Below are 21,978 nucleotides of genomic sequence, written 5' to 3' on the forward strand. Positions count from 1 at the left end.
TTAATTAACCCCTTCTTTTCGTAATCATTAACAAAATGGTAACTTATGTCAATGTGTTTCGAATTCTTGGAAACTTCCCATTTCTAGCCAAACCAATTGCCCTGTATTGTCCTCATATATATTTATACCGTTTTTAATTTCAACATCTAAATCCCCTAATACTCCTTTAATTGGCAATACCTCTTCAACATTTTCTGGTACAGTCGCATCACAAGTATTTACATAAACTACAAAATCTTTATATTCTGGCACTTTTCTTGTTCTCTGTGGTCTTCCATATTCAATCACTTCTCTAGTTTCTTGTAGTGCCAATTGATCTCCTGTATCCTCAACCGCGTCTTCAAATACTTCATTATTTTCGTCTTCACTTCCATCTTCATTATTTTCAATCACTCTAGCAGTCTCATCTATAAATGTTACATGTCTTGTTTCAGTCATTTTATTGTCTACTAATATTTTATATCCCGTATTTGTGTATCCTACTAAAATACCTTTAACTCCTTTTGGATTTAGTTTCGACGTTCTTTTTGCTTCAGGAATTCTCACAAAAACCTTACTTCCAATTATTCTCATTTTTGACACATCGGGCTTTCTTCCAGTAAATATTTCATAAGGCGTTCTTTTTATTACTGTATTCGTTAACAGTCTATTTCCTATGTACACTGCAGTCTCCACAAAAATTGGCCAGTATTTTTTATCTACATTCGCTTCTGAAATTAAGCATCTCGCTCTATCCATGACACTTCTGTTAAATCTTTCTGCAACTCCGTTCAACTCATGCGTGTATGGAGGGCATGGATTTATGAATATCCCTTTATCTTTTGCCAACCTGTAAAAATCTTTATTTATATATTCTCTTCCATTATCACAACGCAGTTCCTTTATTCTCTTCCCAGTCATATTTTCAACTAAATTCATATAAGCTTCAAAACATTCAAACACTTCACTTTTATATTTAATGCAATACACTTTTGCTATTCTACTAAAATCATCAATAAAAGATACAAAGTAACGTTCACCTGCAACACCTGTAGGGTTCAATGGACCGTTTACGTCTGTATGCACTATCTCTAAAATATCTTTTGCACGCTGTCTATTATTTTCAACTTCACCCACATGTATCTCCACGTCCAGAAAACTTGCAAACAATTTACAAGCCACTTTGTGGTATTGAAATGAGCTGAATTTTGGTATACTTATTTATATCCAGTGACTATACAATAATCTGGTAGAAAAATTTAGGTGATCCAGCCAGGACAGTCCCCGGAGAACAGAATTCCGCAGGGTTAGTGATATTTACGCAAAACTTGGTATGATATGAAAATGTAGTTTGGATGACAACCTAAAGTACCTCTACAGTTAGCAAAAAAAAGCTTAAATTAAAAATTAATTGTTACACAAAACTTATTAAATAAATGAATAATACAAATACAAGTGGCTTGTAAAAGGTGTCACATACTTCTTCAATAAAGTCTTGAAATCTTCTTTTACCAATAAAACAAATTCCTGTACTCTCTTTCTTAGTGGCTACGTTTTGTAGTCCCTCAGTCTTGGCTATCTCTCTCACACTGCTCTTCAGTAGGTGTGCTATTGGAAACATGCATCTTCGGAGGGAGAACTGTTTTACTTGTGAAAGAAAGAAGGTTTGGTCCTTAAATTTGTCAGCTGGTTGTAATAATTTAACATCTAGAAACAAGGATACAAAATTAAACTTTGTGTATGGTAATTGCCAAAAGTTGTAGACTCTGTAGTCAGAGTTTTGAGAACTAAGTATATAATAGGTATATGTATGTGTGTATGTATGAAACTTTATTGTACAAAAGAAAACAAACAAAACACAATTGACAAACTTTGAGATACTTGTACTTGTTGTGTCTTGGTTGTTGTTGTTGTTGTTTGTTGTGTGTATATTGTTTGCATTACCTTCATATTCATTATATTTTTCTAAAAAAGGTCCAAATGATGTATTAGCATAATGGCCGGTAGCTATAGCTTCAACTCCTAAATTGTTCCTGCAATGTTCAAAAAAGCTGTCAAATTTAATGTATCGGTTGCATAGAATATCGGGGTTTGGAGTTAGCCCTGTTTCGTACTCTTGTAGTAGCACTGTGAATACTTCGTTCCAGTATTCCTTTATAAAATGGACTCTTTGCAACGGAATTTCTAGCTTACGGCAGACAAAAGTCGCATCTTCGAAATCTCTTTCATCTGAGCAGAAACCAGCTTCATAGTTGTTGTCCCAATTACGCATAAATACACCTTCAATTTGGTATCCTGAAAACAATATAAGATATGTTATAATAGTATAGTTTGGAACATTTTGGATTGAAAATTAATACTTCATCTTCATGTTGGAGAATGTTAAAACAAACCTGCTCTTTTCAGAAGTAATGCAGCCACAGCACTGTCAACACCCCCGGACATGCCGAGCGCTACTTTTCGGAACATTATTGTAGTATTAAAGCAATTAAATAATTATTACCAAAAAAAAATCATAACATAACCTACAATACGACATACATATGAATATGATTATGACGTTTTACAAGATAGATTGACGTTAGTATCTCTTAGTAGTCTGTGTTGATTACGTTACGGTACAGCTAGTACAGCAGTTTCACACAATTATTTATTGCTACAGAATAGTCAAGTCGAAATTATAAAATAATACTTACGTACGTTATTGTAAATAATTTCAGGTTTGGTGTTAGTTTTTAACATTTGGCAAAATAAGAGAAGCAACATTGAGACAAAACAATGTTTCTTAATAAGTCAGGTATCTAAAACTTTGCTTTGTAAAAAAAATTGCAACTGAGGTTGCCAGTCGTCCAAAAAATCCCGTACATATACGCGATTTTTTCATTTAGTACGTGCGTTCGATGTACGGTCAGCATCAAAAGTAGGTGGTTAGTGGTTACTTTTACTCACTCACTTTTTGTCAAAGTTTTATGGCGCTAAGTACGTGGCTGTAAAACGACAAAGTACGAAAGTAACCAGCTACTTCTGATGCTGACTGTACCACCCCTGCCCTGACATTAATTTTTATTTTATGTAACAAAACAGCGTAAGAAATAAACTTAGTCCTTCTAACGCGTGTGTGTTGTTCTTAAAATATCGTGTGTATGTTGGTTGGTAAAAATGTTACGTTACGAGGTGTGGTGAATATTCGGGTGGCACTCTTTCCCGGCCCGGATAATACCGACATGGAAATACCGACTCTGTTTTTTGTGTACAGCCCATAGAAACTGACGTGAGCTTCTATGGACGTGTACGTACCATGTCGGTATTATCCGGGCCGGGAAAAAGTGTCACCCTTGTGCCACCCGAATATTCTTTAAGTACTGACAACCCGTAAAGCCGCCATGATTTGACAACTTTCAGAATAGGTTATTATTGTCATTATCCGAAGCGGCTTGACTTTGAGTGAGCTTTTCCTCTAAATTCGTAAAAATGTCGAATATTAATCTACAATGTTTGATGGGAATCCAGTGCAATGACTTCGTTATGATAGCAGCCGATCAGAGCAACAGTCACAGTATTATGGTCATGAAAGATGGTGAGTTTGCGGTTTTAATGAAAAAGTTGTTTATCATTATGCGTCAAAGTTATGTTTAACCACGTTAATTGTATCTTTTAGACGAAGAAAAGATCTACAAAATATCGGATAAACTAGTAATGGGCGTAATCGGAGATTCTGGCGACACTACTCAGTTCGCTGAATACATCGCTAAGAACATTCAGCTGTACAAGATGCGTAACGGCTACGAGCTTGGGCCCACTGCTGCGGCTAACTTTACTCGCCGAAACTTGGCCGAGTACCTCAGGAGCCGGGTAATTTCATAATGATTGGGCACAAGTCTTACATCACAAGCTAAATGTTTTCAAATTGATCATAGATTAAGGATTTGGTGAAAGGGATTCCTTATTTACTACAGAGCTTGATTTGAATTTTTTTCGACATTCACAATTTGCAGAAATCTTATTCCTCATCTAAGATCCAATTGCACCATTCCACAAAACATGTAGTGCAACAGTATCATGGTGTTGGTTTGTTTCAGACTCCTTACTTTGTAAACTTATTGATGGCTGGCTATGACAAGGAAAACGGCCCAGAGCTTTACTTTATGGATTACTTGGCATCCAGTGTCAAAGTGCCTTTTGCAGCTCATGGCTATGGTGGATTCCTCAGTGTTAGCATCATGGACCGTTATCATAAACCTGGTATGTGACTCGTAGTAGTCTTAATGTTAGGTTTTAAGTGTTTTGAACTGGACTTGTGTTTATAATTTTTGGTAGTTTCAAGTTTTTGAAATCCTGATCAATAGTTTCTATATTTTTTTTTTATTGAATGTTAAATGAGAGTAGTTCACTGTATACCTAAAGAGTTCAGTATAAAATAGATTTAAATATTAAACTGTTTCTGCGAACCTATGGCAGAAATCCCTTCAAATTCAAATCATTTATTCAGTAAATAGGCCACAATGTGCACTTTTACATGTCAGCTTTTTAAACTACCAGCAATTACGAAAGACCATCATTGCCAAGAATAATGCGCCGCAAAAAACTTGGCAGTATTTTTTTTTTTAATAACAACTATAGTATAAAATGAAAGAAAAAATTACAAGAAAATAATAATAATAATAATACAGGAATGTATGGGATCCTTTAGTAACAAAACTAAAACTAAACATGCTTCCACCATCATAAATTAAAATAAAAAAAATTATAGATGTATAATTGTATAGTCTCCCAATGTCATGACATAAATATAATTTGATTCTGAAGTATACATTTCAGATCAAGTAACCATTAAGCTTTTGGATTCTGAAGGCAAGCTCTGCAGGTGGTAGGACCTTGTGCAAGGTCCGCCCGGATTGCTACTACCATCTTACTCGCTAATCCTGCCATGAAGCAGCAGTGCTTGCGCTGTTGTGTTTCAGCATGGAGGGTAAGACAGCTGGTGAAATTACTGGCACTTGAGGTATTCCATCTTAGGCCTCTAGGTTGGCAAGATGTTGTAGGTTGGCCGCCCATAGGCGGTGGTGATCTTTTACCATCAGGAAACCCACTTGCTTGTTTGTCATCCAGTCGAATAAAAATTAAAAAAAACACGCCTGCCACCCCCAAAGTTAGCTTACACACACTCATGTCATGCTCTGAAAACAAAGCTGTATTAAAGTCCCTGATTTAGTAATTCCACAATTGTAATTTTCTGTTTTAAACCTACCTATATAATAAAGTTTTACTACTACTAATCTCCAAGTAAATTTTATAGAAAATTTTCAATTACTTTTGTTCTAGATTTGACTGAGGAGCAAGCATATGATATTCTGAAGATGTGTGTCAAAGAAGTCCACAAGAGACTGTTTGTTAGCCTGCCTAACTTTCAAGTGACAGTGGTCAACAGAGATGGCATCAAAGTCCTGCCTCCTATTGGCATGGAGTCTACGAAGTAATATGTATTGTAAGGAATAAAATAAAGTTTTTTTTTTAATTTCTTGATTCTCTCATTTATTCCTTTTGAAGGTGTTTTAAGCTGCAGAGTGGAAGCTGCTTTAATTATAATGAAAACTAATATATAATTATTTTAGTTTTTAAAAACTTGAATGAAACTCATTGAGGCTGATGATTGGATAGTCAATGAATAATGAAACAAGGCTTGTCATGTTTTGGAATGATAATATTAAAATGGAGAAAACACCCAAGTTAAGTTTTAGCCAATCTAGTCTACAGTCTTCATACTTTTGATCCACCAGTGAATTTGAGTTTGACTAAGTCAATGCTAGCCCAGAATTAATATTTAAATGTATCCAAACTGTCCACCTTATCCCAGATTTAACAATTTTATTTTGTTATTGACTGTACGAAAGGCTGAAAAAACTATAATTTGTCAAAAAAAAACAGTGAAGAATTAAACAAGAAATCACTTCTAATTTATTTAAAATTTATTATATATCCATGTTATCTTAATTGCTTAATTGGCTATCCCCCTGCTTTATTACTCCTCTCTGGACTAGAGGGTGCTGGGTTATCCTGAGCCTCCGACTGAGAGTTGTTTGCCTCGTCACCACCATTGTCACCTTCATTATCAGATTGATCTGAAAAAATTAAAAAAATCAAGATAACTTGCTTAAAACAACATCCATATATTAAGTGTTTCAAAGCATCTTGGAGTCCTATGTGACGAAAGTTTAAAGATCCTTTTACACAGCATCAACGATAGAGTGGATGAATACTTTTTAAACTAATTTAAAAAACGAGAAGGGTAACAACAGGTTAAGAAATTCTGTTAAGTAGAAGAATTAATATTATTATTAACCTCCTGAGTCCTGACATTTTTTAACAAACTTAGCGTTTAAGACCGAGATATGGTTGACCTGCTTTGTTATTTTGGACTTTATTTAAAAAATATTAGAATTTTTTATTCAATGAACGATTTGTACTTTATAAAGTACATTCGGCCGTTATTCTTAGTGTTAATTGATCCTTTATAAAGTACGCGAGGACTTATGAGGTTAAAACTAATTTTGAAGGCAGCAAACCTTTTTTCTCAGCAGGCATATCTTCTGTTCTGTTGGCCACTTGGAAGTGATATTCTAACTCGTCGAAGTCAAACACTTGGTCAGTAGGTAGAAGGCAAGCTAAGTACGATGGGAATGTTGGCTTACAGGCTATTACTAAAACAGGAAAACACTATAGTTAAATAAAATGCATTTAGAACATTGAGAAAAAAGAAATTGAACAAATTTTAAGTCAAAATTGTCTTTGCCAAAATGGCATAAACGGAACCCTTATAGTTTCGCCAAGTCTGTCTGTCTGTCCGTCCACGGCTTTGCTCAGGGACTATCAATGCTAGAAAGCTGTAATTTTGCACGAATATATATGTAAACTATGCCGACAAAATGTTACAATAAAAAAAATTTTTTTTTTTTAAAGTACCTATAGACGTTAAGTGGGGGTGACTTTTTTTCTCATCCAACCTTGTAGTAGTTGTAGTGTGGGGTATCTTTGGATAGGTATTTCAAAACCATTATTTTTTGATTCAGTGATTCGTTTGCAAAATATTCAACTTTAAAGTGCAAATTTTCATTAAAATCGAGCGTCCTCCCCTAAATCTAAAAAGTACATACCTATTCGAAACTAATCCTATATCTTCCGCCGCCTAACTTTGCCTAAAAGTTCATTGCCACGACTAGTACCACAAAAACTATATAAAGGTATAATTCCAATAATTGAATAGGCCCTATACCGTTAAGCGATTCGAACACAATCCGGGAGTAACGTAAAGAGCGCAGTCAGCGGTATCGGCACTTTATGAAAGAATATTAGTTGTTCTTTTACAAATATACAATCTTACTCGCAAATGTAATGAAAAACATTGTATGTCGCACGGGCGGTACTAGAATTACGAACATCGGCTCATTAAAGCCCTCAGTCTTTCTAATAGACTCTTGTTCGTAATTCCTTATTTACCGCCCTTAATAATAGTAGATTGTGTCTTAATGCCCCTTTATTCAGAATATTGCCTGCATGCAATACTTACATGGAAAGACCGTATTGTCCTCCGTATTGAACAAATTGTGTGTTTCACTCGTTTTGGCCAAAAATTTTGTGAGGGCCCTTTCAATGTCTCGTTTTTGACTGGCAGCCTTTTCTCTAATTGCTTCATATTCAGTTACTGGTTGTTTATGTGTCTAAAAAACAGGGCTCTATTTTAAAATTTACAAGTAAAGCTTACAGGTAGGTCAAAAAGTTGGGCCATGTTAACTGGTTTGATAGTACAGTCAGCAGCAGAAGTGGATGAGCAGTTATGGTCCTCAAATTGATATATACACAATGAGGGTTTTTTGACAGGCGAAATATCGCTAGATGGCGTTAGTATCGTGAAGTCCGTTAGATGTCGATGTGCGATTGGCTCATTTAGATATTTATCCAATCACAAGCATGACAGAAATGTCAAACGGACCTCCCGATACTAACGCCATCTAGCGATATTTCGCCTGTCGAAAAACCCTCATTCTACTGCCAAGGTAATAAGTGTTTAGATCATTTTGAGCACAACCACTGCTCATCTACTTCTGCAGCTGACTGTACAAATCTGAGACTAGAATAAGTTCCATTTTAATTCAATGATTAGTATGGTTACCCATACAAACCATATGGTTGATTGATTGTTGCATGATAAATGTTTCATCCTATTTAAAATCTTCTTTTTTTTTACTTGTGTTACTTGTAGTTCAGAACACTTGGGCAACAGAGCTTTGCTCAGTTCATTTTCACTTCTATTATAAATGAAATTGATAAACGCCCAAATTCTTGAACACCACTGTTACACAACAATTATACGGCCAGATGGCTTAGTGGTTAGAGAACCTGACTACGAAGCTTGAGGTCCCAGGTTCGATTCCCGTGTTGGGGCAGATATTTGTATGAAAAATATGAATGTTTGTGATCGGGTCTTGGGTGTTTAAGTATGTATTTAAGTATGTATCTATCTATATAATTATATTTATCCGTTGCTTAGTACCCATAACACAAGCTTTGCTAAGCTTACTTTGGGACTAGGTCAATTGGTGTGAATTGTCCCGTGATATTTATTATTATTTTATTTATTTATACAATATGAGTCTTACAGGTGTCCGTATGTAAGCATGAGGGTCAGGCAATGGTGGCAGATGGAATGGTATGTGAGGTGCGGGCTTAGCTTTAGAGCCAGCTGACAGCATAGCTGGAGTCCGCGGTGCAGGGGCCTGCTGCGGGGGCTGAATCACATGCCTGTTTGGCCTAGCTGCATATTGCTCTAAACCCTGTAAGCTTATTCCTGAAAAGTTAAGATAATAAGATTACTTAGTAATTTTTTTTATATTTCATTAACTGGTGATATTATTGTTTTATGATACAGAAGTTTGACAACACTGCTTAATGAAGCAGAAGTTTTTTATATTATTAATTTTAACCAGTTGCACGAACAATGACTTTTTTGGGTCATTTTGGAGAAGTACCCTATGATAAAAGGTGATCAAAACTAGTAACAAAAATTGGCAAATCTCAAATACGCCACTGTAGAGTGCGGGGTGTATCACAGGATAAATGTTTTAGGATATCACAACAAGTGCATTTAATCAATGACAATTTTTTTTCTCAAGTTGTGCATCTTTTACTGTAAACATGGGAATTATGTTAGTTGTGGAAGTTACAACATTTTAAGTGACAAAAATCTAAGGTGCTATCTCTGTTAATTCAAACGAAATACTCAGAAATATCTGTCATGTAAGATATCTGGAAGCAACTTATCCGAAAATGGTTATACAATGCTTTATAGTATTGCCCCAATACCCATATTGATGAGGGCCATAAAAACATCTCCAAGCACAGGTTCCACTCGTCCTGAAAGTTCACAGTATCCCTTGGCAGAATTTCCAACCTCTGTGAGAACTAAAACAAAAAATAATATTAAACTTAATGATAAACTTGAAAACAATAATTACATGTTATGGTTACTCTGTTCGTGTTAATGTAGTGTTTCGGTGTTATAATTTGTTTTTTGCTAATTTACTTGTAACTTACAACATTGTAGTATCTCTGTGAGAGTTTCCAATGATACTTTATCTGCTGAATCAAACCCAGATTCCAAAAGTACTGTGGAAACAGCTATGTTTAATATTCGCCGTCGAGCATCTGAGTTGCTTTCCACTTTTTCTGTTGATTCAGACATTATCTAAAAGACTGAATAAGTAAACGAGTTAAAACCTTACTCTGTCTACACAGAATAAGTTAACGTAAACAATGCAAATCCAATCCAAGTCGATTCGATGTGTCTACAATACAAAATTTCATATCATAAAGTTTCAATTCAAATCAAAGTAAGTAAGCTAAGCAATGCACACACACAGCACAGTTGAGCACAGCAGTCACAGTTTCCTATACACATTACATTACAATACTCTTTGGTCACAGCACAGATTACTAATTGTAGCTAGTAGGTCACAGTATAAAAAAAATATTCACACAAAAGTCAAACAAGAGTCAAACTGTCTAGAGATGTGTAAGTAAAATCGATGATGTATCAAAGTTTCAAAATATCGATATTTTTTCAGAAGTAATTGATATATACATCGTCTATATTTTTAATCTGTTAATAATTCATTATGTATTTATTTCTGAATGTTAAAATATTTTTTAAGAGCTTTGTTGTATTTTATACTAATTTTATTTTTATTCAACATTGCGATATTCATTCTATACTTGAAACCATAATTCGTGAGACTAGATTGACAACTCATTTTTCACAAGTGTTGCCAGTGGCAGTTCAGTGCTGCAGGGCTAATACGAAACTCGAAGTTCAATTCGTACCGTCCCTCTCGTTCTCGTATTAAATAGTATAAGTGTCAGAGGGACCGCACAACACGAACTTCGAGTTTCGTAGTAGCCCTGCTGTTCGTGTCGATATTAAAAAATTATTACGGCATTGGCTTCTAGTAGTATTTTTATCCATTACTTGCGGTGACAATATCGAATTAGTTTAATAATATACTTTGCATTGTAAGATACCATTTAAAGGAGTGCAAATACGAACCAACGACAGTTATTTCATTTATTTATTGTTTTGAGTGGCCTCACCTTAAATCCGCTTTATCTATTTTATATGCGCAGAATATCATTGCCGTCACCAAGTGTGCGCTAACCGAGGTAATAGTTTCATCATTCTCTCCATAAAGGACGCCTTTTGTCACCGGTATTGAGTTGCGATTGGCGGATGCAGGGGCGGGGGGCGGTGCGCGGTGCGGGGCATTCGTCGATTTTTCACTTTGAATCGATTTTTTGAATCGTCATGAATCGTAAACCTCTGAAATGATTCACGGATTGGATCGTATGCGCATCGTATCAAAAATCGATTCAAAATTTGTATTAATTTTGACAATTTTAGTATTAGATCTGACCACACATAAGATTTAATTTTTAAAGTTGGAGCCACAGCAAACCAGTTAGTCGAATCGACACTGACTGAATATTGATATCGGCTACATCACTATTTAATTTCGTCAAACCCTGGTAATGGTAACCTTTTAACTGTCATTGAATTGACAATCTAGTCTCACGAATTATGGTTTCAACCATACATTCCTATTGCCTTAAGAGGAATAATAATACATTCCTATTAGACGCGAATCTCGGGTGCCCCTTATATGAATTCGCATAACTGATTTGGTATAAAATAATTGTGCATAACAGCCAACTTGAATAATTATGAAAAAGCATAACACTTATTTACCATAATGATGAATCCGCATAATTTAAATATGCATAAAATTATTAACCATAACTTGAATTGAGTAAATAAAACAATAACCATTTTACTCTTAGTAATAATTTTTCACTTAATGTAATACTTTATTTATATGTATATTATTTGACAAAAAAAAACAATTTCATTAAAATAATAATTTTATGTTTATACTCTTTTATACTTATGCAAAGCAATGTTATGCTAATTAAATTTATGCCAACTTATCGTTATGCTAATCCACATTATGCGCATTCAGTTATGCGAATTAATGTTATGGTCATTAATAATTATGAGAAATAACGTTATCTCATTTTCAATTAGGACAATTAATTTATGCGAATTAATATAGACCCGCGAATCTCACTTTTATCAAAGGAATTGAACCGATTTTGCGATTAGAATCGATTCCTATCGTACTGTTAACACTTTCGGACGTCTCTATAAATGTCAAACGCAATGTGTCAGTGTCAGAAGAGGGATTAGAGGGAGGCGAGGTGAGGTCTACCTACACTCTACATTACAACCACGCACTCGACGATTCGACGAATGGCATGGAAAGTGGCAAGGAAAGAAGGCAGTAAAAATAGTGTAGCTTCTTTAATCACAGCTAGTCATGCCGCCGGTTAGTGAATGGTCTGATGAGAAAACATTAACGTTTATCAATTTGCTATCTGCTGAACCAGCAATTTGGGATCCCAGACATAAGCAGCATAAATTGAAACATAAGGTATGTAAGTAAAGTATAGCCATAGTAAAATAGGAGAAGTATGTAAACTCCGTCCGACCCTTTAGGAGAGTTAACTGCCTACTCCGGCGCGGACGCTTAGGGTTGTCGACGTCTATTTTAGATTAATTACCTACCAGCAAATAATTTTAGTACAAAAGTTAACTTAAAATTGTCTAATGTCTATGTCTAACAAGATTCTATAATAATAATAATAATAAAGTTTTATTTTCAGGCATTCAGAGTACACCCATATTATGTAAAAAATAAAATTAAATAAAATCATTAAAAATAAAACTAAAATAAAAATACAAAAACAAAATAGCAATAAGGAATAGGAAATAAAAATAAAATTAGGTTGTACCTACTTTCGGTTCTCGTCTTGATGGGCGGAAAGCCAGTACCTAAAGATGGAACTGTCCACATCGTGATAGACCGCACTTAAGATGCTGTTCCGCGAGCGACGCAGCCCCTCCCAAAAGGAGGCTATGCGCGCGCGCACAACAGCATAAAAGTCAGGTACTCCGGCCTCGGCAAACATGGTTGAGGCACTGCAAGACCTGGGCAGCCCCATAAGGGCCCGGAATATGTTATTATACTGCACCCTTATGGAGCTGTACGATTCTATGCCGCTATATTATATTATAAAACTAAATTTAAAAGTATAATTTATAAATTCGCCGGAGTTTCGATGGCGACTGTGTACACTACTTATGTTTACCTACACATAATACTGTAACTATATTGTTTATAGGTAGGTAGGTATCTATCATTTTTTCATGTGTCCTTGAACGAAACTATTACACTATACTTATATACTATATCACACTTATATACTATATTCACAACTGTACCTAAAGCAAAAAAATACGTAAGTACGAGTACGCGAACGTAAAAGGTGATCATCTCGTACGCGTACTACTTGGGCATTTTTACTTTAAATGACGCAACATAACTTTTTTTTAGAGTTAGGTAATTCTGGATTCTCCTTACTCAGAATCACGAGTACCTACTATTGATTTAAATGATAAAACAGTGTCCCTAATTTTTTTGTCACTTTTGTGACTTTTTTTCATATAGTTTATATGGATCGTTACGAAATGGACACATAAAATTTCTATGGAAAATTGGGGACGTTTTTTTTCTTGGTCAGAATCAATAGTGCTCGTGATTGTGAGTACGGAAAACCCAGGATTACCGAATTCTGAAAAAATAATTAGGTTGTGTCATTTAAAGTAAAAATGCCCTCTTACGTTTTTTTTTGTGTTAGTTATAGTTGTAAATTAGTAGTATTTAAGTGTAGTGTAAAAGTTTCGTGCAGGGATGCGTAGTATGTACACTACACAGTCGCCATCACCACTGCGGCGAATTAATAAATAATATTTTTAAATTTATTATAATAATAATAATGATATAGCGGCATAGAATCTTGTTTGTCTAGACACAGACATAAGACAATTTTAAGTTAACTTTCGTACTAAAATTATTTGCCGGTATGTAATTAATCTAAAATAGATATCGACAACCCTAAGCGTCCGGCCGGAGTAGGCAGTTAAGGTTCCTAAAGGGTCGGAGTGGGCACACTTCTCCTCTTTTAATATGCTCAGGACGCCCTACACTACGTTTTCCCGACCGTGGTCTCCATTCGAGGACTCGTCTACTCCACCGTTTATCGGTCCTGCGACAGACGTGGCCAGCCCAACGCCACTTCAGCAAACCGCTGTTTAATACCGCTGTTTCACCGTTTTATCCCTATGCCCTCAGTAATTACCCTCAGGTTCGTAACCAATGCTAAACCCTGATCAGTGGCGTACTTACTGATTTATTTACCTCTTTATTTTAGGTAGATAGTGCTTGGGCGAGGATAGGAGAAAGGATGAATATTCCTGTAGAACAGTTAAAAATAAAAAAGAGATCCTTGATGGCGTCGTTTAGGCCGCTAATAAATAAAAAAAAATCTTCACTTCGATCCGAGTCTTCAGCTGATGAAGTATATCAGCCAACATGGTTCGCCTACGACGCAATGGAACAATTTTTGGGGTCCATATACTATGATGCACAGAAAACAAATGCGGAAGATGATGTAAGTTATTTGATGCAATTAATACTTCATTATTTTGTAAATATATATTACTATGATTACCTACAAAAAGTTTATAGGTATAGGTAAAGTAAAAGCTCCGTCGCTAACACACATGGGAAACGTGCATCGTTTATTTTTACCCCCCATGCATTGCAATCAACTTTAATAGTCATAGTAGGTAATCATTAATTAGTAAGTTTTTTTTTACTCATGACTTTTAGTCAGATCCTTTGTTCAGAGCCATTCTGTACTTTCTTTGTCGTCGTGCAATGAAGTGGCGAGGACAGGAAGCAATGATTTTTTCGTTATGTTTTTATCAGAGTCCAAAAAAAAGAATTTATTTTTTCACTTCCTCGCTACGTTGTGGGGTATTGTTGGATAGGTATTTGAAAATTAATAGGGGTTTGCAAAAATCACTTTTTGATAAAGTGAATATTTCCGAAATTATTCACTCCGAAAATTGCCCCTCCCCTCTAACTTTTACACCGCACGTCTAAAAATATGGAAAAAAATCACGGAAGTTAAGCTTAATAAAAACTCTCTAATTTTATTTATTTTTGTTGGCTTTTCTGCTAGTTAAAGGAAAGACAATATGTGTGCGTGCCGGCCACATACTCGTACCTACCTACCAGGATTTCATTGAATAAACTTGTAATTTTTCAGTCAGTCGCTCCGTCTGCCGATGAATGGTCTAATGAAATAGTCTTACAGTTTATCGACTTGTTGGCTACTGAACCAGCAATTTGGGACCCCAGAAACAAGCAGAATAAAGTAAGAAATAAGGTATGTGCCTAAGTATATGTTTTTTTAAATATTGGGGTGGATAATTACTTTGGAGTTAAAATGTAATGTACAGCCGTTAGCTATCGAAAAACTCAAATACTTACATAAAAATACTTATGATTATGGAAAAAAAAAGAGTTTTGAGGTTTGCTATGAGTTTTGTTAAAATCTAAAATCGTCAATGTCTCTGAAACTAATAATTTATGGTCAGATTAGGTACTTTTTTACTAACTTACGAACTATAATCCCTTTAAAAGGAATGGGTATATAATTAATAACCTAACTAACAATCACTCTGCGATCATGAATGCGTAGGTTGAACGGACAATCGCTTCCAATTTGCTTGCAATACGATGAATATGTTTATTTCCGCATGAATTGTTAATCCGGTGCTCAGCGGTAGCAGAGTTTACCCATAGTAAAAGAGAACAAGTAGGCTCACTACGAACAAAAGTACATCGCGCGGCTTAAATGTGTGCGCGCTGGTTGGCGCCGGTACGCACTCAGCCACTCACCCGCCGCACGCACACACTGATAATTTAAGGAAGATTAAGTTTTCTTTAGTCAAGGCTAGCGTCTCTCGTCTCGTCGCCGTCAGTACCATTGACGTATTCGTTGCTTCGCTCGCTCGTCTTGCAGTGCAGGTTTAATGTCGCGATGATTTCGATTTTCTGCGGATGTCTTTCGAGTTCATTTTCGGTAATCAACGTATTCTCAAGCTTGTGGAAACTACGGCGCTAGGGTACGGTATAGTGTAAGGCTGCGCTAGTGACGTACGTTTCGATTTTAGCTACGACACCTTTTAGGTTCACGAAGGTGAGGGTGAGTACGGGTGTACTTACGTATTCTTTGTATTAGGTATAGTTGTAAATTAGTGATATATAAGTGTAGTGTAATAGTTTCGTGCAAGGACACACAAAAAATAATAGATACCTACCTACCTATAAACAATATAGTTATAGTATTATGTATAGGTAAACATGAGTAGTATGTATACAGTCGCCATCACCATTCCAGTGAATTAATAAATAATCTTTTTAAATTTAGTATAATAATAATAATAATATAACGGCATAGAATCTGTCTAGTTTCTCTAGACACAGACATAAGACAATTTTAAGTTAACTTTCGTACTAAAATTATTTGCCGGTAGGTAATTAATCTAAAATAGACGTTGACAACCCTAAGCGTCCACGCCGGAGTAGGCTGTTAAGTCTCCTAAGGGGTCGGAGTGGGCCTACTTGTCCTTTTTAACTATGGTTTATTTATCAATGTAATAAGAGACGTGCAAATAATGAAAGTATGTAGTTACCTACCTACATTTGAAGAAAACAATGAATCCAAACCCTAACCCTGCGTAGGTAATAAAACAAATAAGAAGCAAACAAGGCCAGGCAATAACCATATACCTACAATAATAATAACTAAGCAATATAGATATATGTAGCATGTAGCATGGAAACATTATATTTTAATTATAGATGAGGGCTCGCCCGCTCTTAGCACTCCTTAGTTATAAAATCTTAAATAATAAAGATTATTAGCTAAGTAATTATAAGATTTTTGTAATGTTATTCTGATTTATAATAAACAGTTTAATTTTTTTTATACCGGTCATCGTTATCATGTCAGCCTAGATTACAAATTATAAGGTTTTTTTTTCAAACTTATTTATTTTAGGTACACGAAGCTTGGACGAGGATAGAGGAAGCGATGAATATTCCCATAGAACAGCTAAAAGCAAAAAAGAAATCCTTGATGGCATCTTTTAGACCCTTAGTGCACAAAAAGAAAACTTCACTTCGATCTGCGACTGCGGCTGATGATATTTATCAACCAACATGGTTCGCCTACGAGGCAATGGAACAATTTTTGGGGCCTATATACGATGTACCAACAAATCCAGACGTCGATGTAAGTTATTAATGGAAACCAGAGTAGGCACTTAAATAAAACGCTTCGTCAATATGTGTATTCATGCAATTCTTTTGGTGGTTGTGGTATATCTAAATAATGAGGGTTTTCACAGATAGATGGCGTTAGTATCGTGAGGTCCTCCGTTTGACGTTTGCTCGTGATTGGTTAAAATTAAATAACTAAATTAGCCAATCGCAAGCAAATGTCAAACGGACCTCACGATACTAACGCCATCTAGCGATATTTCGCCTCTTCACAAACTTCAACTTATTGCAAAAAGTAGTGCCTCGAACATTTTGAAATGGGTACTTAACTATTTTTTAACTTTTCAACGCCCATAGCTCCGCTATTTTAATAAGTTCCAAAAACTAAATCGACAATGAAATTAGGTATACTTTTCGTATACTTACTTTATAATTATCGAACCTGCTCACATAATTTCACGAAAACCGGTTGAGGAATGAGACTGTAGAGAAGAACAACCGGACATCCGCTCCGCTGGACGGACGAAATATATATATATTTTTGTCCAAACAGCAGGGCTACTACGAAACTCGATGTTCGTATCGTAGCGTCCCTCTCGCTCTCGTATTAAATAGTATAAGTGTCAGAGGGACCGCATGACACGAACTTCAAGTTTCGTAGTAGGCCTGCTGAAACGGTAACACTTCGCTCGCTCTTGGCACTCGCTCGGTCAAAAATAAATTTTCGTTCATTTGAAATTTATTTATTAAAAAAAAATCTTATTATTTTTCGGTTTTAGTCTGAAAATGAAAACACCCAGGATGAAGATACTCTGAATGAAAGTACCCGGAATAAAAATGCTTCAACTAGTGGACAGAAAAAGCGGCGCATGAACTTAGATGATGCTCAAACAGATTTAAGTAATAGTTTTCAGATTCTCAACAATATTTTAAGTAACAAAAATCATGAAGAAGACGACTGTGACATATATGCTAAACTGCTAGCAACAAAGTTGAGAAAGTATCCAGATGACCTTCGTCAAAGAATTATGTATAAAATTGATGGTTTACTTCTTGACAATCCTTTTTCACCTTCCGCAACTCATTGGACGACAACGTACTCCAGCTCTCATAGTTCAACACCGTCTTCAACTTATATTATTCCTGGATCTTCAGCTTGTACATCACCAGAAAATGACATTCCACGATCTCCAATCACAATAAGTATGACGGAAGATAGTGCATGTTGGCAGAATTCGGACTATCTATCTAGCTTAGCAGAAAATACATCTGAACTCCAAAATAGTATTAATATATCATCTCAAGATAATGATAGCAAAAGCACACAGGGCTCTCGGAGACCAATTTTTTAGCCAAAAAGAAACAACTCAAAAGGAAAACGGCGTCAGTGCTAAATACCAAAATAAAACCTGTAAAATGTATCAAAGCTTTGATTAAGCGTCAGCTTAACCCTTGAGCGATTTGGGGGTGCAAAGAGCGCCTCGCGAAAGTCCGCAACCGCGATAGATAGACACACTCACTGAGTGCGCCTAGCGCATTTGAGGACAGGTGTCCTTAGGCACACGGTGTGTGCCAAAATCGCTCGACGGGAAGTGGATCATGTAACATGTCACCTGGCAAGTCGAGGCCTAAGTGATGGTTAATAATAATTGTAGAAATAAAATAGACGCTGCATTATTGAGTGCTCAAAATAGTAAACAAAGACAACTCTATTTCGTTGTGAAAATTTACCTGTTTCGTTAATTAAATTTTTTAAATAAAGAATTCATAGATTATTTTTGTTTAGCTACCTACTGCGTCATAAATTATAATGTACATATATGTTACCAAGACGCCAAAAATATCTATACACCTTTATGCTTAAATATAAGGTCCATGTGTAGGTACATATTTTGTCGCCATGGTTGTAAGTATATATATTTTTGCATTCGACTGTAACTTAAATTTGGTAGTTCAAATATTTTTTTGGTTCAGGAGGGTTCAGGTGTAGACTTTACAACTTTATAAATATAATCGATCAAATGTTAAAATAATTAACGCACATTTCTTCACCAATCACTCGGCCAATCTTTCTGCATGAACTATGAATGGAATATCTTGGATTAAATAATTTACTTACTTAGTACCTACAAATAAATTCACGGAAACATTTTTTTTTTGTTAATTTACTAGTTACAATGGGTCCCAAACTACCTCCGTACCAAATTTCATCACGATCGGTTGACTACGGTGCTACTATGTACAAGTGTTGCAATCAAAGAGTTGCAATGTAACGCACGATCAAATGTACTCAATTTTGCATCTATAATTTTAGTAAAAATTTGTCGTAACTAAAACCTTTGATTGGAATTAAATTTTTAATTCCATTGAACGTGGCTCCTGCATAGGCTTATATTCTTTTGCCTTTCCTTGAAGGATTAAGTAAAAAAAACATGACATTGACATTTAGCTTGCTTGACGTTGATGAAGTGACGTAAGCGCAAAGAGCGTAAGCGTTTCAACTAATTTTGTGCGAAGTTTCACGATTTTTTGATTTAAAAAAAAAAACTACTTACTATGCCACTACTGAAGAATACTTCACAGTAGGACACATCGATACAAAATTGTAAACAATCTGAAGTAAGTATTTGTTTTATTTTCTGTAGCCTAATTTCATCATTCACTTATACTCTTTTGAGATTCCGTAGTCTCCTGATAATTGTTAGGTGCCATCGTTCTTTATTAGTACATTTATATTAACTTGTGTTTTATTCATTATTGCAGCTTGCCAATTGTTTCCTGGGTGATATCAGAAGACCAAGTGCATTATAAGCTGTCAAAATGGTGAAAGTATATGGGCTTCTAGTTCTGTACAAAGGAGTCAACAGTGCCACTATTCTCAAGGCTGCCTATGATCTGTCCAGTTTCAGTTACTTTCAAAAAGGCTCAGTTCAAGAGTTTATGTCATTTGTGAGTAAAACAATGGTAGAAAGAACGCAGCTGGCTGCTAGGCAGTCCGTCAAGGAAGGAGAGTATATGCTACAAGTGTATGTCAGAGCAGACAACCTTGCAGGTATTCTTATCTCGGATCATGAGTATCCCAGCAGGGTTGCACACACATTAATCACTAAGATCCTGGATGAGTTCTCAGCAAAAGTGCCAGCCAATTCATGGCCAACGGCCAATGAGACCACGGTGGATTTCCCAGTTTTGCCGCAATACTTGGTTAAGTACCAAAATCCTAGAGAAGCAGATGCCCTAACTAAAATACAGGAGGACTTAGATGAAACAAAGATTATCTTACATGACACAATAAAAGCTGTTTTAGAAAGAGGAGAAAAACTAGATGATTTAGTGGCAAAGTCGGACAGCTTGTCTTACCACAGTAAAGCATTCTACAAGACAGCCAAGAAAACTAACAGCTGCTGTAGCTTTTGAAGCAATTTGTTGACTTCAAACTGGCCACAATTGTTTTTTTAGCAGAGTATTGATGTTATACCATACATAAACATTGTTTGATATATTCAATGTGTATTGTGTGATACAAAAGCTTTCGCTTGGAAACTGAGAAAGTTATAAACATTCAGCAAGTTTTTTTATGGTTTTGATTGTTCATATTTTGGGGAAGTTTTAATAGCACATAAAGGAATCAAATGTAATCTTTAGTTTTACTTGTGGTATGATTGAGTGAATTTAATTTACACAAACTTTGTGACACATTTTCTTACTTTATTAACATTGTTTATAAAATTGCTTCATTGCATTCCTTTTCTCCCACCAAGAGATTTATTACTTTGCTTATCTTAACAGTTGACAAGTAATTGATGTGGTTTTGTCTCAGTAATATTTACAAGTTGATATATTATGGTATTATAAGGGTGGAAAGCAATATAGGAGGTACTGTAATGAAATTGCTTATGCCGAAATAGTGATGATACTGAGAATAATAATGGTCAGTTTTATTACAATTTCTGTTTCATTGCAATAAGTAGCAACAGTGGCGTAGCTAGGTAACCTAGGGCCCTGGGGCAAATAAAAAAATGGGGCCCACTGCTATCAAAACTGGTAAGGTTTTTTAAAGTAAAATCATTATATATACCAATACTTTAAAAATGCTAAGCAACTTTATCATCAGCTATAAAGCAGAATTTCGAGGGCCCCCTGAGCTTGAGGGCCCCGGGGCACTGCCCCGCCTAGCCCCTTGGTAGCTACACCACTGTAGCAATTTCATTATGGTAGATCTATTTTGATTTTGCACATATTAAAATTTGTGCCACAAAAATATACTTAAGTGCTACATAGCAATATAATTGTTAGCTTTCTAATTCAAAAAGTGACAATTATGTGGAATTATAGTACTTGCAATGTTTGTGGTATAGGGGCCAGAGGTTGTATTGTCTAATGCGCACAGGCACTTTCGATCTTATTCACCGTCTCTTTCTATCTTCACCCTGTACCGTGTGACAGAAAGAAGTGGTGAAAATGATTATGATTCCAAGTTTAGTGAGTTAGACAATAGGACCTCAGGACTGATGTCCGATGACTGTATTTGTTATATCTAAATTGGACAGAGTTGAGACTTCCGAGTTGCACAGATTTGAATGTTAATTCTATTGCATTTTTGCTTCTTTACAATCACTGTCCCCATTCAAGTATTTTCGATAACATCAGTGTTATTCTGGATGTGCAGAGCCATTTTTTGTTGTACTAAATTATAGTATAGTCATAAACGTTGTTGAGTTCATAAACTAGTGAGCAAAAATTTGATCAAAAATATCTGAACACGCTTCTACGCCGTTAACAATAGAGCTGTGTTCAGATATTTTTGATATTTTTTTTTTAATCTTATATTTTAACGAGGCTTTAGTACAATAAATTTAATGTGGCTATGTCAGCCTCATGGGGAGGGGAGGATCAAATTTTTGCTCACAAGTTTATGAACTCGACTGTACATTGGACTGTAAATGCGCAACTGGTTTGGCTTAAAGTTAATTGGAATGTTTAGCACATGTGTAAGAATAATTGCATTTTAGTTTACTGTTTTAGCAATAACATCACAAAAATGTATTGAGTGACTGATATGTGACAATGGTAATACTTATACATTTACCTTAAATGTCTATTGAGGCCTATTTAGAGATAAATATGATATTGTTATTTTTTTGCATTGTAAGGGATTTATATGCAAGGTATGTGTAAATGTGACCATGGAATGGTGTGG

The 21,978-nt window shown here is 35.5% G+C and overlaps 5 protein-coding genes across 6 annotated transcripts; 3 read left to right on the top strand and 2 right to left on the bottom strand.

The window, feature by feature from the left end:
• Nucleotides 1–1,393: 1,393 nt before the first annotated feature.
• On the bottom strand, nt 1,394–3,241 carry LOC141429918 (mitochondrial tRNA-specific 2-thiouridylase 1-like). The gene is made up of 4 exons (XM_074090477.1): nt 2,373–3,241; nt 2,094–2,274; nt 1,924–2,012; nt 1,394–1,686 (listed from the first exon to the last, which is right to left on the bottom strand). The coding sequence occupies exons 1-4, from the start codon at nt 2,446–2,448 to the stop codon at nt 1,394–1,396; spliced, it is 639 nt and encodes a 212-aa protein (XP_073946578.1). The 5' UTR covers nt 2,449–3,241.
• A 111-nt stretch (nt 3,242–3,352) lies between these two features.
• LOC141429667 (proteasome subunit beta type-2-like) lies at nt 3,353–5,497 on the top strand. The gene is made up of 4 exons (XM_074090094.1): nt 3,353–3,556; nt 3,638–3,831; nt 4,059–4,221; nt 5,302–5,497. The coding sequence occupies exons 1-4, from the start codon at nt 3,451–3,453 to the stop codon at nt 5,454–5,456; spliced, it is 618 nt and encodes a 205-aa protein (XP_073946195.1). The 5' UTR covers nt 3,353–3,450; the 3' UTR covers nt 5,457–5,497.
• A 414-nt stretch (nt 5,498–5,911) lies between these two features.
• Nucleotides 5,912–9,938, bottom strand: Taf8 (TBP-associated factor 8). Its single transcript, XM_074090093.1, has 7 exons — nt 9,892–9,938; nt 9,568–9,726; nt 9,337–9,435; nt 8,634–8,821; nt 7,544–7,694; nt 6,543–6,677; nt 5,912–6,098 (listed from the first exon to the last, which is right to left on the bottom strand). Exons 2-7 carry the CDS (start codon nt 9,713–9,715, stop codon nt 5,983–5,985), a joined length of 837 nt encoding a protein of 278 aa, XP_073946194.1. The 5' UTR covers nt 9,716–9,726; nt 9,892–9,938; the 3' UTR covers nt 5,912–5,982.
• A 642-nt stretch (nt 9,939–10,580) lies between these two features.
• LOC141429665 (uncharacterized) lies at nt 10,581–18,553 on the top strand. 2 transcript variants are annotated; one of them, XM_074090090.1, is made up of 6 exons: nt 10,581–10,689; nt 11,753–12,014; nt 13,855–14,094; nt 14,758–14,877; nt 16,558–16,791; nt 17,558–18,553. In XM_074090090.1, the coding sequence occupies exons 2-6, from the start codon at nt 11,901–11,903 to the stop codon at nt 18,128–18,130; spliced, it is 1,281 nt and encodes a 426-aa protein (XP_073946191.1). In that variant the 5' UTR covers nt 10,581–10,689; nt 11,753–11,900; the 3' UTR covers nt 18,131–18,553. The 2 variants fall into 2 exon arrangements, with proteins under 2 accessions (XP_073946191.1, XP_073946193.1); XM_074090092.1 differs by lacking the exon at nt 10,581–10,689 and having other exon boundaries at nt 11,646–12,014.
• A 673-nt stretch (nt 18,554–19,226) lies between these two features.
• On the top strand, nt 19,227–20,416 carry Ykt6 (YKT6 v-SNARE homolog). Its single transcript, XM_074090107.1, has 2 exons — nt 19,227–19,397; nt 19,542–20,416. The coding sequence occupies exon 2, from the start codon at nt 19,599–19,601 to the stop codon at nt 20,193–20,195; it is 597 nt and encodes a 198-aa protein (XP_073946208.1). The 5' UTR covers nt 19,227–19,397; nt 19,542–19,598; the 3' UTR covers nt 20,196–20,416.
• Nucleotides 20,417–21,978: the final 1,562 nt, after the last annotated feature.

The sequence above is a fragment of the Choristoneura fumiferana genome, chromosome 7, assembly GCF_025370935.1.
Source record: "Choristoneura fumiferana chromosome 7, NRCan_CFum_1, whole genome shotgun sequence".
NCBI classification, from domain to species: Eukaryota; Metazoa; Arthropoda; class Insecta; order Lepidoptera; family Tortricidae; genus Choristoneura; species Choristoneura fumiferana.

What these genes read in the sequence shown, in the direction of transcription:
- LOC141429918 (XM_074090477.1), bottom strand. Translation starts at nt 2,448, where the DNA reads ATGTTCCGAAAAGTAGCGCTCGGCATGTCCGGGGGTGTTGACAGTGCT. An exon ending in ATTACTTCTGAAAAGAGCAG is followed by an intron (nt 2,275 to 2,372) that starts GTTTGTTTTAAC and finishes TATTGTTTTCAG; the next exon opens with GATACCAAATTGAAGGTGTA. An exon ending in AAAATATAATGAATATGAAG is followed by an intron (nt 1,687 to 1,923) that starts GTAATGCAAACA and finishes CCTTGTTTCTAG; the next exon opens with ATGTTAAATTATTACAACCA.
- LOC141429667 (XM_074090094.1), top strand. Translation starts at nt 3,451, where the DNA reads ATGTCGAATATTAATCTACAATGTTTGATGGGAATCCAGTGCAATGAC. An exon ending in CCGAGTACCTCAGGAGCCGG is followed by an intron (nt 3,832 to 4,058) that starts GTAATTTCATAA and finishes GGTTTGTTTCAG; the next exon opens with ACTCCTTACTTTGTAAACTT. An exon ending in GGACCGTTATCATAAACCTG is followed by an intron (nt 4,222 to 5,301) that starts GTATGTGACTCG and finishes CTTTTGTTCTAG; the next exon opens with ATTTGACTGAGGAGCAAGCA.
- Taf8 (XM_074090093.1), bottom strand. Translation starts at nt 9,715, where the DNA reads ATGTCTGAATCAACAGAAAAAGTGGAAAGCAACTCAGATGCTCGACGG. An exon ending in CACAGAGATACTACAATGTT is followed by an intron (nt 9,436 to 9,567) that starts GTAAGTTACAAG and finishes TTTTTGTTTTAG; the next exon opens with TTCTCACAGAGGTTGGAAAT. An exon ending in TATGCCTGCTGAGAAAAAAG is followed by an intron (nt 6,099 to 6,542) that starts GTTTGCTGCCTT and finishes TAATTTTTTCAG; the next exon opens with ATCAATCTGATAATGAAGGT.
- LOC141429665 (XM_074090090.1), top strand. Translation starts at nt 11,901, where the DNA reads ATGCCGCCGGTTAGTGAATGGTCTGATGAGAAAACATTAACGTTTATC. An exon ending in AGAATAAAGTAAGAAATAAG is followed by an intron (nt 14,878 to 16,557) that starts GTATGTGCCTAA and finishes TATTTATTTTAG; the next exon opens with GTACACGAAGCTTGGACGAG. An exon ending in CAACAAATCCAGACGTCGAT is followed by an intron (nt 16,792 to 17,557) that starts GTAAGTTATTAA and finishes TTTCGGTTTTAG; the next exon opens with TCTGAAAATGAAAACACCCA.
- Ykt6 (XM_074090107.1), top strand. Translation starts at nt 19,599, where the DNA reads ATGGTGAAAGTATATGGGCTTCTAGTTCTGTACAAAGGAGTCAACAGT.